The 17,890-nt window shown below is 40.9% G+C and overlaps 1 protein-coding gene across 1 annotated transcript in view; it reads left to right on the plus strand.

Annotated features, from left to right (window-relative positions):
• The window catches only part of nnt (nicotinamide nucleotide transhydrogenase), a 44,978-nt gene extending 27,619 nt beyond the window's left edge, over positions 1-17,359 (plus strand). The window contains exons 17-22 of the mRNA XM_069673555.1: positions 4,144-4,323; positions 4,614-4,773; positions 9,878-9,959; positions 11,049-11,167; positions 13,076-13,191; positions 14,753-17,359. Of these exons, the coding sequence (XP_069529656.1) occupies positions 4,144-4,323; positions 4,614-4,773; positions 9,878-9,959; positions 11,049-11,167; positions 13,076-13,191; positions 14,753-14,902 (807 nt within the window). The 3' untranslated portion in view covers positions 14,903-17,359. The remainder of the gene's footprint in view (positions 1-4,143; positions 4,324-4,613; positions 4,774-9,877; positions 9,960-11,048; positions 11,168-13,075; positions 13,192-14,752) is intronic.
• The last annotated feature ends 531 nt before the right edge of the window (positions 17,360-17,890 follow it).

A 17,890-nucleotide genomic window follows, 5' to 3' on the forward strand; every position in this document is an offset into this window, starting at 1 on the left:
TAATCAGCTGTCAAAACAGACCTCTTGTCCTACCTGTGTGACACAGCCTTCTCCCAAGAAAGTTCATAAAACACATCCATGTTTCCGGTTATCCATGTCGTGTTGATAAAACCAGAGATCCTAATCCACTAGTTATTTCAGATTAAAAGTCCACTTGCTGTCATGCGCAGTTAGAAGCCACACACACGTGTTAGCCTACACATAACTGCGCTTACTTTCTTCTCATCTTTGTCCACAATTCGTCGCGAAAGCCTTTTCCCTGACTTTCTCGAATGCATCACAAACAAAAACAAACAAGCGCTTTAAAAGTAGTTTTCTTCTTCTCTTGAGGACAGTCCTGACAAAGCTTCATTTTTACTTTTACAAATCTGCGTCATGATGTTCTAATTTCTGCAAACTTAAGACACGCTAATTGCAAGTAAGTCGCAACTAAAAAGAAAATCTGTTACTTTATTTGGTTTAAAGCACAGTAGTTAGCCAGAGTGAAGCCTCTTTGTAGTGACTTTAAAACTGTCAGATTCCTGCTTCCTGGTATTAGACTCAATGTGACGTCATGCTTAACTTCCAAAAATGTGCCCAAGAGTTTGTCAGAGACAAGGATGTCCATGTTCAACAACTGCATATAGATATGTTTTGCTTACTGTTACTAAACAGTGTAAGATCAACCTCTGATTACAACCCTGTACATTTCAAAGGTGTTAAATCCTATCCTAGCTTTGCATATAGCAATGAAATAGCCTCTGATCATCACATGACTCACATTGTTTTTGTGTGAACAAAGGACAAAACGTCAATGAATGGAGACATATTTGGGCATTGTTTGTAATCAGACAGTCTTTGGAGACACTGCTGATGTTGACGTTTGAGTTCTACTGCTTCTACAGAATAGATCATAATCAGGTGAATCCAGACACGGAGCGCACACTAATGTAAGAACTGTAGAAATAATTGAATTTTACAGTTTCTGCATATTTGCTTGCTTTGCATATTCACACGTGTTCAGGGGAAAATCAGAGAGTGGACTCAGTCCCAGAAAAAGTATCAGTGCCTCCCCAGAGACGTTAGATGGATATCACTTCAGTTGAACAGCTGATCTCTAATCAGTATTTGGAGCACAGTATAATATATCATTAACTTTGGTGTGTTTCACTTGCTTGCTCATGTTCTTAAAAATACACCTACTGTAAGGCAACAAGACTAATCGATCATGTCAGTCGGCACACACTCCTGCTGCTTAGATAACTACAGTTGGCTCTTGTTAAACAAAAACAGTACAGATGATGGAGAGACGGAGAATCTGATTATAAAAAATGAAAAGGCAGAATTTCTTCCAGTAGAAGATAAATTGTTTTCTTTTAATAATTATTTAATTTTACCGGAATAGACATTTTTTGCCAGTGCGTGCATAATAACTACTACAAAGGTTGTCGGTGCCGTAATACTGTAAGCATAAAGACGTCAGCACTCACAATAAAGTTTCTAACTTTTAAGGAAAAAATAATCAACAGCAGCTGAATGAAACAATCGCGTTTCAGCCCAAAGCTTTCGCCAGCGTTTAATGAACTGGTCGCCTGTTTTAAGGAACGAAATTAGTCTTTTACATGCTTGCTTCGTGAAAAAGACAGACAGTCTTCTGCCTCCTAATCCTCTTCCCCTCAGAAAACATTCTGTAATTCTGACAACATCTCTGATCAACTGAGAAAGAGGTGAAAAAGTACCTAAGAAACATTGGCACATTCTATCCAGTGACCCAGGTGTTGGCTGAGAATTTATTAACCCTCCAATATTTGCTTAAAAAAAAGTTGAGGAATCGTAAAATATTTAAGACGCCGTCTGTTTTGGGAGGTATCCCAGAGGGCAAAAGGTTTTATTTAGCTATTTATTAATAAAAACATGTGTACAAGTTATTTCAACACTATTCCATTTAATTTTCATTTGAAACACATTCAAAACACACACAAGCGGTAGCTAGCAGCCTACTGTAACGTTGATTGTTTTGAGGGTGGCGGCTGCAATGGCGCTTGAAACGGACACAAAACCGCGCTGAGGCACATTGTGAGGTGTGACGTCCCCACTTAACAACCGCCAACTTTAGCTAGATTATAGCGCCATCATCTGGGTAAAACACCGTAACACAATAACATACCTCTGTCTGCATTTTAGACTGGTATATTGGTCGCACCGGTGTATAGGACGCAGTCCACTTTTTAGATTGAAAAAAAATGTATTAAAATCGAATTTACGCAATGTGAAACCCTTGCGCTTTCTCGGTTCTCCTCCCCATGGCAATTATCTGTGTTCCAACTGTGTTAATTACGATGCCATGATTAAATCAGATCAATTGTTACATCCCCACACAGGCAGGAAAAAAAGTAGAGGTAGAATCACATGTAGGAGCTCACACGTACTTACTCCTAAAATGTCCTTATGTGGGTAAAACAAAGAGTTCGTATCTCTGAACATGAAAGCAGCATCAGGAACAATGTTGAGAAGTCCCCTGTTGCAGACATTTGAATTCTGCTGGCGATGGAGTTTGTCACCCAACAGACTCGGTCACCATGAATCTCAGCAGAAAGAGACAAGGAAGTCCTCCAGAGGGAGGCCTTTTGGATTAATCGCCTACAAACAGAGTTTCCTCTGGGGTTAAATGAGGAGCTTTTATTTTCTTAAATTGTTTTTTTGTTTTGTTTTTTGAGAAAAGGAAAGGAAAATGTTTTTTAATCATTATTTGGCAGGTGACCTGGTGTTGATGGTTTTTTGTCACACCCACATTTGTTTGCGTAACGCTGACGAAAGCTTTGGGCTGAAACGCGTTCGTTTCCTTCAGCTGCTGTTGATTATTTTTTCATTAAAACTTCTAAACTTTGTTGCGTTGAGGTCTTTATGCTTATAGAAGTCAATAAACTATAGTAACTGATAACAGTATTGAACGTTTGTCATAGATAAAAGATGTGTGTCTGTAGTTTTCACCAGATTTTTTTGCACACAATATATTTATAAAAACAATTCACAAAACTCTCAACTGTGTGTTTTTGTTTTTAAGGTAGACTAATTCTTATGAGCAGAGTGCAAATGTACGGTATTGGTCTGAATATAAGGCGTGAATACATGTGATAAAGTGGGATCGTCTTGTATTCAGGGTCTACACTTTTAAGTGCCAATATAAACTATATATAATATATATATATATAATAATATATAAAAATTTCCCTGTGATTTTGACTCACCACGTCACTACTTCACGACTCCTCACAGTGGCGCTTATGACTGTGACATGAATGAGGCTAATGTGAAGGAGTTAATCATATCATGATATCTGATCCACAATATATCAATCATCCCATATCGCTGTATCATGATATTATCATTGGCCATATTTTGAGCTACTCTGCGATTCCCACCCCTAATCTATGAAGCGTACCCCTCATGTCTGAGGCCAGCCGTCACTCACAGCTAGACAATGCCCAGGGGATGAAACATGGAGAGACACGGTGATCATCCGGTACAAAGAGGAGGCCAAGTTAACCAACAACCGAGGCTGAGTCATGCTGAGTTTAAGTTAATGGTTATCAATGCAGCAGAGTTATTAAACAACTGTCAAGCAGCCGCTTAAAGACGTTTCATAACAAAGAGTGTGCGAGAGGACAAACGATAACACTCGCGAGACAGCCGCGATAGTGCTTTTTTAACATCGAATATTAATTTAAACAACCGAATATCTGTTTTTTATTACAATTTGATTATATATTCGAATACAGAATATTCGTTGACAGCCCTAACAGAGTGTAATGTCCGAAGACGGCGAGCCCAAAAAGACAAATAACAGTCAGAGAAAATCATACCAGGGTCCTCAAAGCGGCTGCTTCCAAGAGATGGACAGGAGAGTGCGAGTGTGTTTCTGAAAAACAGAACGACACGGAACTCCAAGGCCTTCATTCTTCATAAGTTCTGGTCATAAGAGGTCTGTTTTCATAGGATTAAAGGTGTCAAAGTGATGTTTAACCAGTACCAATGTGTTATGGATCACTTCTCACCTTCACATCTGCTCCATGTATCTGCTGTAGCATTCACTGTAATAAACAGCTTCCCTGGTTACACCACTGGATGAAACTCCTCTTCCTGTTTTCGTCTTCTCTTCTTTAGGGTGTCACCTTGACAGCGGCCATTGGCGGCGCTGACATGCCCGTGGTGATCACAGTACTGAACAGTTACTCAGGCTGGGCTCTGTGCGCCGAGGGCTTCCTGCTCAACAACAACCTACTGACCATCGTCGGAGCTCTCATTGGATCGTCTGGAGCCATTCTGTCGTATATTATGTGTGTGGTGAGTGGAGCTCAGTCTCGGATCGAAGAGGAGCAAACATCAGAGTGTGTCAAAGCAAAAGCACTTGTTGTAGTTCCGCCTCTGTCCACCAGGAGGGTCTCTTACTTTACCAGAGTGCAGTCCTTGTTGTAAATATAATCTCAGGTCACAAATTTGTGTTTCTTTTTAAGACAGAATCCCTGTAATTTTTTTCTGATTGTAGTATTTTTCTGTAAAGAGTCAACAAGGTGAAAGCAAAACTTAATCATAAAAAAACACTAAATAACAGCTCAGTCTCTCTCCCCTCTCAGGCCATGAACCGTTCCCTGGCTAATGTGATCCTGGGAGGCTACGGCACGTCCTCCACCGGTACAGGAAAGCCGATGGAGATCACAGGGACACACACAGAGGTCAACATAGATCAGACTGTCGACATGATTAAAGAGGCCCACAGCATAATCATCACTCCAGGTAAGACACAAATACAAGCACACACACACACACACTCCTACACACACTTCAGAGGTCTTGTACGTGAGTGGAAAAACATGGTACTTTGACTCTGCCAGTGTCTTTTTTTTTTTTTTTCAGCATTAGCGAAGTGTGTGTTCTGTTTATTTAACCTTCTCTTGACCCGTGTTACATCACCATTTTGCTAGGCTAATTGACAAGTCATGGTAGAGTGGCCACACACGCACAGACACGCGTACACACACACACACACACACTCTTGGGTTTCTGTGTGGTCGTACGTCCCTGGTAAGTAGACATTCTACAGTGCTGCGTATATATATGCAAGGTCAAGGGAAAATTAGATGGAATGAGGGCACGCTGGCTTTTTGTTGACAATTCAAATACTACGTTAGAAATTGGCTTCTAGCTCCTTTTTCGGGGGTTACAGCATGGGGTCCACCCTTTTGTTCCAGCTACGTGCTTTTCTTCTTTTCACATGTTTCCAATACTGCACCATAAATATATGTGTGAACCTCCCACTCGGGTCTATTACGCTGGATCCTGCTGTCGTAAATTCATCATTGTGTGGCCCACTGACTTCTCAGTCCCCCCGGCAGACTGTTGGGAACTAGTTTCATTTCCAAAGCGTTGTTTTACTCACGTGGGTACATGTAAACACAGACTAAAGGCATCCAGCCTGCAAATTGGCGATTACAGTCACAGCGCTGAGAGCCTATATACAAAAAGCAACTCTTCAGAGGAAACCTCTGCAATTTACAAGAATTGCAAAATTAAAGCGTTTGCATGGTTGAGAAGAGATGGAGCAGCATCCAACGTAGATTAAAACTGCTTTCGTACTTTTGTGAAACAAACACATAAGCTGAAAGCAAAACTAGGTCAAAGACAAACTGACAGAGCGGAAATTAAAAATGTTATTTTTAAGCCTTTTTTTCAAAAAGTTCTGCAAACAATACCAAGACGAGACGAATAATAAAATGCCAGACATTTCTTCGAAGGATGATAGAACAACAGAAACCACTGAAGTAAGATGAGGAGTTCCAAAGTTCAGAAGCTGTCGTAGCGACATCTCTAAAATGATTATAAGTTCATGCACCAAATCAGCTGATTTATGCCGGTAATATTCTGTTAATGACATAAGTTTCAGCACAACTCCTCTCTTTGTCCTCGTGCTCTGTCGCTGTCAGATCAGAATTGTTACCCAGCGCCGGCTCTCACTCAGTCCCCTTGTTTCCATTTTTACCCTTCTCCCTAATTGGAGCCGTCACAGTCACTTTGCCTGATTGACATCTGTGGAAACGGTTAGGACTCTGCCTGATAAACATAAGTGTTTTCCTGGCTTCGCCTGGCCCATCTCTGCGTGGTCTGGGTCCACTTGTTTTTCTTACAGGAGAAACTCCAGAGAGAATATTGGAAGCACAAGGAATGACACAGTTCTGATGATGGAGAACTGCAGACAGTCGGCCACGTTTTTCGAAGAATTTTTCTCCCTTTCTATACGCCGAGTCTGCAACCTTGTCATCTTGATCGGTTTGTCGTAACAAAAAAGTTTCTGACTGGTTGTTGTGACAAGGCTCGTAAACACCACTGGACCGTTTGACGTGTGTTTGTGTGTGTGACGGTGTGATAAAAATCAAGTACCACACACCAGCGTTATATAACATGAAAGAGGTCAGAGGCTTAGAGAAAAGAAAACGTATACTGTGTGTAGAAAGCAGTGCCAGCTTTGTGCTGAAAGCCAATCAACCTAACTTTACGAATGTTTAATATTAAAGCAGCTTTGAGGGACTTTTATTCTGTGTTGATTTTGGCACCCCCTGTGGACAAAAGCATTACTGCTGATCTGGCTAGTTTATGCATTTGTTTTAGAAGCAAGTGAAAGAAAAACATAACTCCCTTGTATGTCATTTTTTTGATGTGATAACACAAACCATGGTGTTGGAGGACAAGAAGGAGAGTTACATAATGATCAGACATAATCAAACAAATCAAACAAACAAATAACTGTTTTCTTTCTTAAAGGGGACATATCTTAGCTATGCAGTCAGTTTTCTATTATTCTAATGTTTTTGAATCGCGATTGTAAAGTAAAAATTGTACACATATTTTAATTTAATAATTTTTCGGAGCCTCTCCTTCCTCCTGAAACAACAAGCCGTTTTGCCATTCAAAGGTCAGACCTTAGCTACTGACAGTATTTGGAGTGACCGCGTAGTCCCTCCCCCACATCGGATTGCATGTTGGCGGCCGCACTGCACTGTCACTCCAAAGTTGTAGAAAACATGGCTGCTCTAGGATCAGTTATTCGCCCTTATATGTACGAGCCAGAATCACCAGGAGGTATCGGTATGGTAACCTGAAATCTAAACGACTTAAGATGAATGACGATTGGTCGATTTCAGCTGAAGCAAGGTTCTACGTAGAAACCTGCAGCTGTTCTGAACCGCCCATTTCAGAGGCGACCTTTTTAACTCTGGAAAAACACGGAATAATGCAGTTTTCACTTTTTCACTGTGAACAATAAACACCCAAAAATGTGAAACCCATGCACAACATGAGAATATCCATTCAAAAGATATGGCCCTTTTAACTCAGCTGTTAACAGGATGCATAGCAATGATGTAATGCATCTGCAGCTCTGTAAGATGATACTGTGACTGTAATGACTGAGGACAATGAAACTTCAAACTTTGTATAAGTACCATTCATATGCCTACATTCTCCAGTAGCATCTTCATAATGATAGGACAATAGCATTAGGTCCAATAGTAAGGCCAATATAAATTTTCCATTACAAGGCAGTTATTTAACAGTTCTGTCCATCGTGACCTGCATGGACTGAACACAGCCACGTCTCACGATGTGTGTTCATAAATAGAATAGACATATTACATACCTGTGTAGGAGGAAGAGGGCAAACTCGGGAGCAGTTTTGCACCCTTTCAAATCCAGCAAATCTCTCCATCTGTTTAGTAACTGACTGACTCTTGTTTTTGCTCTTTTTTTCCACTGCTGATTTTAGGTTTTTCTTTTAGAGTCAGTTCTCTTCTTTTTATCTTTGCTATCCTGTCTTGGTTACACATATGTGTAGTATTCTCAAAAGAGAATTCTCTTTGTTTCCTTTTAACTGGCTTACATAAGTGACTACATTTTACCTGGAAAAACTACAGTGAGTAAACATAGGAACATTCACTTCATCACTTCGTTTGATTCAGACCAGGTTGCAGAGGTGACGAGCATTAAGGATTACTATAAATATACTATATATAGAGGCATCTGCATTAAAATAATAAAGTACACTTCTCCCGGCAGAAAATTAAAAGGCAGCCACGAGCAGGTCAAAATATATTTTCAAAGCGCTAACTTGGGCCTTTGGGTGAATCGGGCCTTTCTGTGTGGAGTTTGCATGTTCTCCCCGTGCATGCATGGGTTACCCCCGCCTACTCCAGCTTCCTCCCACATGTCCAAAGACATGCTCATCAGGTTCATCGGTGACTCTAAATTGCCCGTGAGTGTGAACATGACAGGTTGTCAGTTCAGGGGGTACCCCGCCTCTCGCCCAATGACAGCTGGGTAAGGCTCCAGCCCCTTACGACTCTGAACAGGATAAGCGGTATAGATAATGGACGACTGATGGATGGGTGATTTTCCGACAAGTTTTACATTAAAAAAAGTTATATTAGATATATTTAATTACTTAATTCCAATAACTTTTAAGGGAGCAATAAAATGATCATTAAACCATATAAAGGTTACAGTAGAGGGCGGTCAGGAAGTGACTGTTCACTGTGTGCTTTTGAGCATTTCCCCCCCATTTCTGGAGTGCATTACATCACAGACTTTACAAACACAAAACATCAATCCCTCTGTAGTGCATTACAAGTGTGCTGTTATCTACAAAAACAAGTTTTTCACATAGCAGATTCGGCCACATTGAACATGTATCATATGCGGACCAGTCATAGCGGATGTGTGTGTACATGCAGCGTTACAGGCAAGTTAGTTTGGTATCGTGTCCCCTTTTTTTGACCCAGCATTGCGCTTTCTTTCTTTGTTATTTAAGTACATTTTTTGGGGCTTTTGCCTTTATTGGATAGAACAGCTGAAGAGAGACAGGAGAGAGTGGGGGATGTCATGCACCAAATGATTGGCAGACTGTGAAGCCTGTGTATATGGGGCGCCTGCTCTACCAACTGGAATAATAATACTGGGATAATGTTGCTAACAATATGCAACCCATTTCCATCACAAGCAAACATCAACTGGTACTGGCAAAATAATTGCTGACATAGTGAGAGTGGAGGTATAAAAGTGATTCATACGAAGTAGCAAGTTTACATTTAAATATCAACACTTTTTGTCCATGGTCTGTGCTCTAATGCCAGGTTTACTACAGCGATGAAGCCGGTTTAGACTGGATATTCCACAGACAGGAGTGAAGGGATGTCTGTCAAACGTCAAACCAAAAACTAACTTCACTTCACAGCAGCTGCTCTGCCACCCCCCCCCCTCCAAAAAAACCCTCCTGATTATGTTCTTTCCCTGGACAACACTCTGTCTTGTCTCCATCCACTACAACTCTGCATTGGGATTTAGTGGCACTTAAACTTCATTTCACAACAGGAAGTTCTCCATATCACCGCTAGTCTGCACTGTGCTTTAATATGAGCTCATTTCTAGAGAGGGAGTATTATTCTGTTTCACATTTAAGACATATATATAATGTTACAATGTTGGATGTCCAGACTAAACGTGGGTGAAGTTTCAGATCTGTAGGTAAAATTATGTTGGAGTAATCCCCAGGCTTCTCAGCTCAGTCTGCTGTGAACGCCAGGTTTTTTCTACACGCTGCACTTTGTGACGTCACAAGCAGGCTTGGGAGAGCTGGCCAATCAGAAGGAAGCGAGCTTGTAGGGGCGGGGTTTCTTAAAGGGCCAGAGCTGACTGAGTCTTTTCAGGCAGAGGCTGTATGAGGGCCTGCACAGAGCACCAGTGTGAGAAAAATGATGAGGCTTTTTAACTGTAAATTAGAGTGAGATAAAAAGCTTGAAAGTAGCATAACACCCTCCCTTAACTGTTGCTGTTGTTTTTAAATCTCTTTCAGGTTACGGACTCTGCGCTGCAAAGGCCCAGTACCCCATCGCTGAGTTGGTGAAGGTACTAACAGAAGCTGGCAAGGAAGTCAGGTAAATGAATGATAACATACTTATTTAGTTTAAATCAACATTAATTTAATTAATCCAAAGACACAAACTGCAGTCTGTTTTTTAGAAATACATAGATGATTGTACTTTTGGATTTAGGAGGGAAAGAAGTACAGTACAATTTTTAAAAGCCATAAACTGCACCATGATGGACAGAAAAGAAGAGTTGAGGTTTAGGCTTGATGACAAGAAGATGGCATGATGGGACAGATAGGAAGAGACCTGTGTGCGAAGAAAGAATGAGTAAAAGGAAATGGGAAAGAGAGGAGAGGGAGGACAAGGTGGAGCGGAAGCTTGTGTAATTGTCCTGGCTCAGTCGTTTGATCCTGGCTGTTGCAGCTGCTGCTACTTAGAGCATTTGTGCCTGATTAGAGGAAAGTGGGTGGTCAGAAAAAAAAACCCTCCATCCTGATCTCTTGCTCTCCTATTTTTTCTTCCTCTCTGTTCTCTTATGTTAATGCACTCTCCTGATTTGTCACTTGTCCTGCTCTTTGAATCTACCTGTGTGATCCTTCTTCATCCCTTCCTCAACCCTAATGTCCCACATGCTGCTTTATTCCTCTGCCTTGGATTGTACAGTATCAAGTTTTAAAGCACAACAACGAGACCAAATCCTCTGCATCTTCCCACTCTCCTCTAATGCATGGAGACTGTGCAGAATTACATGAACGGCAGAAACTGACTTTTTCAATCAGCAGCCGGTGTCTCTAATAGATCCCAGAACCGACGGGCCGTCTGCTTTCTAGATCTGCCTCGACTCGCCCCAACAAATAGAAAATAAATCTTCAAATGACGGCCGGTCACGTGGCGCAGCAGCCAGCCACCAGAATCCAGTGGCTGGCGTTGATTTCCTCCCCTGATTACATGGCTAATTGAGTTTGAGAGCTGTGTATACCTGGTGACACACATGCCCACACACTCAACGATTAAGACATGGTGGAGGAGTGCAGTGGGAAGTGTGTGTAACCAGACGACAACCACTAACGTCTCTCAACTCCATGTGTCCGAAATCTCCATCTTATTGCCTCTTTCTTTGCCAAACTCTTTGCCAAGTACTTTTTGTCTCCTCAGGTTTGGTATTCACCCCGTGGCAGGCCGCATGCCTGGTCAGCTCAATGTGCTGCTGGCTGAAGCTGGTGTCCCATATGATATTGTCCTGGAAATGGAGGAGATTAATGAAGACTTCGCAGGTAAGATCCTTCTTTTTTTACTTACTGTACATGCCATGAGTTTCCTAAATTATTCATCCAGAATTATTGTTGTGTATTTGATTTTGCTGTGCCTTTTTAGAGCTTCCAACATGAACATGGAGTTCATGTTTGACATTATGGAAATTGACTTATTCAATTTGTTGCTGAGAGTTAGATCAGAAATTCGATACCACTCTTTGAATGAGGTAACACAATGGTCATGGAGCCCATGGCCCACTGATGAAAAATTTGCAGTATTACAGACTGTGGCGACATTCACAGAAAAAATCACAAGCAGCGCCCAGTTAGTGACGTGTTTTCCATCACCCAGCAGTGGTTGGTCTGCCAGAGAGGGTAGGCGGAGCTAAGCGGCTGCTTTTCCGGTCTCTGCAAGTGTTGCGAGTAAACAGTAATCTACTATGGCTGAACAAACAAAGAAAAATCCAAAGAAAAAGAAACAAATTTGACGCTCAGATGAAGGCAAACAGTCTAAAAAGGAAAGCGACCGTCAGCGAGGTAAATCAAGAGTTACAACCATAACAAAGGGAAGTGTACTCCCGCAATTGCCGTTAATCGCCATAAGGTGTCGCCAAATAGAACAAAACTGAAATCTTCAAAATTATAACTTTAACTAATTACTTATTTTAGTCTTGTTGTCAAAGCTGAGACTCCAAGAAATCCTGGCCTCAAGAAAGTCTTTAAGCTAAACTAATGCTGTATTTCCAAAAATGTCAAACAGCTCAGTTAGTGGGGGATTCACTAAGAATGAATTGTGAACACTGATAGCACCATAAATTGCATATCATTTGCACCCGTTATCATTTTCATCTCAAGGTCCCATTCACAAATCAAATTGCACTGATATTCAAGCGCAAACACGGCCGTGCATCACATCCGTGCAGTTTGCTCTTGTTTTGCGTCTGACTGTGAAGAGAAGCTGTCTGCACCTCCACTCTCTGCTGCGCTGAGCAGCACTCTTACGCATTAATTGAGCTCCACCCTGGGGGAGCTCAACTCCAACCACAGATCGATGATGAGCAGGGAGAGGAGGGGGCGGCTCTTGATTGTTAAGCCCGGATTCAACAGGTGTTTTACTAGTTTCACTGTCTAACACGGCTGCGTTTCTCGACCGAGCCAGCAACAGCTCGTCCAGACATGATAATCGCCGTCCTGCATAGTGGCTCTTGACCGTCTCCAATACATGTTGGAAATGGTTGCGCCCCGGACCAGCTGATCTCCTTATTATAATAATATAGACAAAATATTATTTACAGACTTTAACATTTTTTTGTCACACAAAAGGTGGAATTGTCGTCATGATCAGTGGAAACTCTTAGCATGACAGCCCTTTATAATACTGCTCCTCAGTTACCACCAGTTCTCTGCAGACGGTAATAATTTCACTCTAAGTGCGCGGTGCTGTTCACGCTGCCGCTTGTGAATTAGATGCTTTTTGCCCTGAGGTTCATGCAGCGCAGTTTGGGGTGCATTTAACCCTTTTGCGTGTGCCTTGAGAATTAGACGTCTTTTGTCTCATTTGCGCAGGTTTAGCTGGGGCAAAAGTGAATTCCTCCTTTAGTTTATGATTGCAACAAACATCATTGTACAAATGAGTCAGTTGTACAAAAACAATCACTCTTCTGTTATTTCCTGTTACATGAGAACTTCTTGTTGCAGAAACATACTGTTATAAATTTTTCCATCAGTTTCCTCTTGCATATGGTTTTATGATTTTCTGCCACGCACATTTTACTCAAAAACCTTCTCTAACAATATTGATCCCTTCATCTCCAAATGTGTCACGCACAACCTCCGACTAAATGAGCCATTAACTCGTGAATCATAAGTCCAATATACAAAATCAGGATGCACATAATGAGATTATTAATTTGTTGTTTGTTCAATCAGAGACGGACCTGACCCTGGTGATCGGAGCCAATGACACTGTAAACTCAGCCGCCCAGGAAGATCCCAACTCAATCATTGCTGGTATGCCCGTGCTGGAGGTCTGGAAGTCTAAGCAGGTGAGACATCTGGTGCACGCATGTGTGATAATGAGGCTGTCCTGAAGCCCAAAAAGATAAAGAGGCATTTTACTGGACTGCTTTTTATCGCCACGACTGAATGTTGGAGTCCGCACAACTGCAGAGGGGCCTCCATTTGAAGATACACACACAGACCTAAAGAAATGCATACTCATGCTCACACACACACACACACATGTTCTCAGGCTCTCATATACACAGACACAGATTGTTACAGTTCCAGGTGCGGTTCCATCCTGATCCCATTAGTGGTGACTGTGTCGCTGTGGAATGACGACATTCGGAGCATCCCACTGGCACTGCTCCGAGATCTGGGATTTATACAGAGCTCCCGCTAGTTTCCACACACTTTCCCCCGAGGAAATCAAAGAGGACATTCTACTTAACCGCACACGCTCCTCCACACAGACACACAGAGACGCACAGGTGCAAAGTTAAAAACACACTGGAATTTTTTTTGCATACCAAAGTTTTTGTCCCATTGAGGCTTTTATGAGTCATGTAATAACACACACTAGCTTAAACTACTTCTATATTCACTACTTTCAGACTTCTGCTCAACCCATCTAAGGTTAAATGTGTCCCTATTAAATTAAGTTAACTTGTTTTTATACAACAGTTAGTTTCGACCAAGTAATTTGATTGGACACTGATGAGCTCTGATATACATTACAACAGCACTGGCTCTTTCAAGTAAGAGATAATGTATAGTGAGCAGGTTGTTATTGTGGACTGGAACCTCGACAGGGTGAGCAGGGCCCTGAAGCAAATTGAAGGGGCCTTGTCTCACCCTGAAGGCAGAGCTAGATCCCTAGCAACGGTCTGTTCTTCATAACAACGGTCTGTTATCAAGAAGTAGCAGACCTCGGAATGCTGTAATTAACCAATCAGAATCAAGTATTAAACACAGCCGTGTAATAACTTTATGTATCGCTGAATACTATTTATTTTTGTTACATTATCAGGCATACACAAGGTAGCAAGTGTGCAGGAAAATATTAATGTGTTGCTTGGCAACAGTTAAGTTAAAGTCAAATTGAGGAACTATTCAATTGAAAGATTGATAAGTCAAACAAAGTTTGTTCATTTTTACCACTTGAAGAACTGTTGTATGCCAGCAATATCACTCTTGAGGTTGTGCTGTCGTACTGAATATCAGCACGGCTGTGATTACCTTTGACACTCAGCCTGCTGCTATGTACATATAACCGAATCACAGGTGTGCTGATATTCAGTACAACAGCACAACCTCAAGAGTGATATTGCTTTTATACAACAGTTCTTCAAGTGGCATAAATTAATAAACTGTAATAAGCAACAGTTGATTAAAAGGCCTTCCTTTTGGGGTGATATTGCTTAATTATTCGCATCAAATTTTAATTTTTACTTTGAAGAATTTGGAATGCTATCAACAATTTTAGGTCACCCACATTCTTCTTTAAAGCTTGTCAGTATTATCATCTCTAATAGTCCAAATAGAGGCTTCTTTAATACAAGTGTCTGCATGTGTGTTAATACTGTATATCTCCTCTCACTCTAGGTGGTTGTGATGAAACGTTCCCTCGGTGTGGGATACGCTGCGGTGGACAACCCCATCTTCTACAAGCCCAACACTGCGATGTTGCTCGGCGACGCCAAGAAGACTTGTGATGCCCTGCAATCTAAGGTCCGCGAGTCCCAGAGCCAGTAAGGCGGCTTCAGGACTGTAAGACCTCCTCCGATAAGAGCACAATGGAAGGAGAGGACACGTCAGAGTTTTTCCCAAAAATATCACAGCATTAAGACCCTTTTTGTCCAATTTGAATCAAGAAATTTGAGCAAAGATAAATAGGATAAAAAAATTCTTGGCAACCCTTCTAATCATCTATAAATAAATGAAACTGTAACGCTGTAAAAATGATACTTGTGCAGTAGGAGCCAAGCAATGCAAATACTGTAGTTTTTAGTGCTCCAACAGTGATAAATGTACTTAAATACATATTTCTTCCCCCTTCAACACTTCTTTTATTTGTAGATGTTAACGGAAGGGTGCGTCAACAATGGGCATGCGGTTTGTAATCTGGAAAGCAACTGACAAGAGCGTCCTCTTCATTTTAGACACTTGTATTAATGTAAAACAATCAGAAATGTAGATAATTAACATGTTAGATATGTTTAATTTCACTGTTAGGATGTGTTAGGAAATAGTCAATAGAAAGAAAGTTTAAGATGAATTGGAATAAAAAGGAACAACAGCAGATAAAGAGGTATGAGAGAGTTATGCTCCAACATTTTCCCAAACTGTAAAGACTGTTTTACCCTCTTTTCTGCGGTTTGCTTTTGTTAGAGTAATTTGATGTTCCCTTTGATAGATCTATTTGCTCGAATACTTATGTCACACCTTCTTTTTCTTTACAAGAAAAAGAAAAAAGCAGAATAGTGCAACATTTTTGTAAAGTTCTTTCAGTTGCAGATTTATACTGTATTGAGAGATTTTTGTATTCGGTCTAATAATTCATCATAAACATAGAATATGTCTGCGTGATCACGTTTTGGAAACCATAGCCAGTTATTACTTCGCTATTTTGTTTTTTTCTTTTCACTTGAGTCTTGTGTCTTGTGACCTCCACCTTTGCCTTTTAGCGCAGCGACCACACATGGATCCAAAAACAGTTTAAAGTCCACTCAAACCTCGTCTATCAAGCGCTTAATGCAATAAAACCAAATGGATCTGGTCTTTTAATAAGAGCGAGACCACAGCTGTCCTGTAATGCTGAACAAACACTCTCAGAGCTCTGATAGCTGAATGGATTTTATGATGTTTTTGGACCAGGTGTGTCTCATCGTCCTGTGTGGTTCTGATATTACAGTACATGTGATGGTAGCCTTTGGCCTTCACGGTAAAGAAGGGTTTTTATTGTAAGTGAATGTGGCTCACCCACTCCAATATGTGTGTCCCCATTGCTCTAGAGGGAAATGAAGGATCACTGTTTGTAAAGTAGGGCCAGATGTTAACCTGACTGATGTGTAGGGAGTCTAAAGCAACAATGCAGTTAATTAGCTCGTTGCCACATTTCAGATTACATGATTTGTTTGATGATATTAAGTGTGCTTTTTTTTCTTCCCCGTTTCTTTTGTTAAAGCATTAAAACATTTGCCATGAACATAAACTTGTGCCAACACTTCCCTGCCAAAAAAAAAACTGGAGAGATTTCATGGCACAAATATAGATAAATTGGTTGTTGTATAACCACTTGAGTAATTCATGAAAGATCGCAGACATACTGACAGTAGCTCCCACTCTACACCTGTCTTTACACGGCTGAGCCAACCGAACTAAAAACTAGGAAGTCCATACGGTTTGATTTTTCTTTGAGTTTTTATGGTCATGATACAGCAGATGAATTTGTAAAACATTTCCCTGGTACGCAGTTTAAGGAGGCGACAGGACGGCAGTCTTTGTTGCTTTTTAAATGTGTCCAAGCACTGTAGGAGGTTGGTTCTTATAGTTTCATCCTGGGACCTGATACATTGACCATGACAACTATCCTACCTCTCCATCAAAAGACCAATAACTTTCCATATGACCTTCAACAGACCACTTTGACTCACTAACGGACCAGTGTTTTTTTTTTTCATTCACGTACCTTAATTCAACCAGCTCTCATCTTACCTAAACCCGACCAACTGCCTTCTGTTTTGTGTTTGTTTCTTTAACCATCAGACCTCAGTTTGCTGCTGGCTAGTTTACTGTATGTTATGCAAGTGTAGAGCTGCAGACGTCATTACTGCTCATGAAAGGGTTATGTCGAATACCACAAGTGAATGCAGCCTTTAGGGACTACTAGATGGAACGGTTTGCTTAATATTTGTCGCTTGATGCCATTTTTGTACTGTATAGGTATTGATCAAATTAAAGGAGATGGAAAAAAAAAATCGTAATATTTCTACAAAGGCAAATTTGCCCCAAAATGCCCTTATCTGTTTTTGCCTTCTTAAGAGGCTTATTTTTGTAAAGAAGCTACTTGTGCAGAGCGACAATGGGATTTTGAAATTGTACAATGTTTGAGTGCACCATGTTAGGAAGATGAAATGTACTGTGAATGTTTTCCCTCTCTTGTTTATCATGGAACATTTTCATCCCTAATAAACCTGTATTTACACTAGATGTTGGCTTTAGCTGTCATTCCTTCCCTGACACGCTCTTAAAGGTGTGTTTGATTTCACTAATAATAAACAAGTTGATCTGTGGGGTTTTCCCTGAGGTGTACCACAGCTTAGATGGTAAGATTACCTGTCCAAGTTTGTACTGCGGGGTTTAAAACGCAAATATTTGCTGCAATTACCTGGAGGAATGAGTTTTATCCACACTTGCACACATGCTTCATGATTTTCATGCTGCTTTACAGGGAATGGATTAAATAATGTTAACACTTTGTGCAAAAAACTTTAGGTATAAATCACAGTCATAGAATCAACACTTTAAGAGGTGAGTTTTCAAAGTACGATGAGGCAATTTATAGGGATTAAAAGAAGGAAAAACTGCATGTGTGTAGGCCAGAAAAACTGCCTAAGGAAAAAAAACTAGGGATGCACGATATTAGATTTTTTGCCGATTTCGATACCGATATATTAGGCACATTTTTTTTCCACCTTATTGCAGAGAACATCAAGTCTCCCCTGTAGTGGAATGGATATC

The sequence above is a fragment of the Semicossyphus pulcher genome, unplaced genomic scaffold (assembly GCF_022749685.1).
Source record: "Semicossyphus pulcher isolate SPU_LCO1_2020_fin unplaced genomic scaffold, fSemPul1.0.p SCAF_22, whole genome shotgun sequence".
Taxonomy (NCBI): domain Eukaryota; kingdom Metazoa; phylum Chordata; class Actinopteri; order Labriformes; family Labridae; genus Semicossyphus; species Semicossyphus pulcher.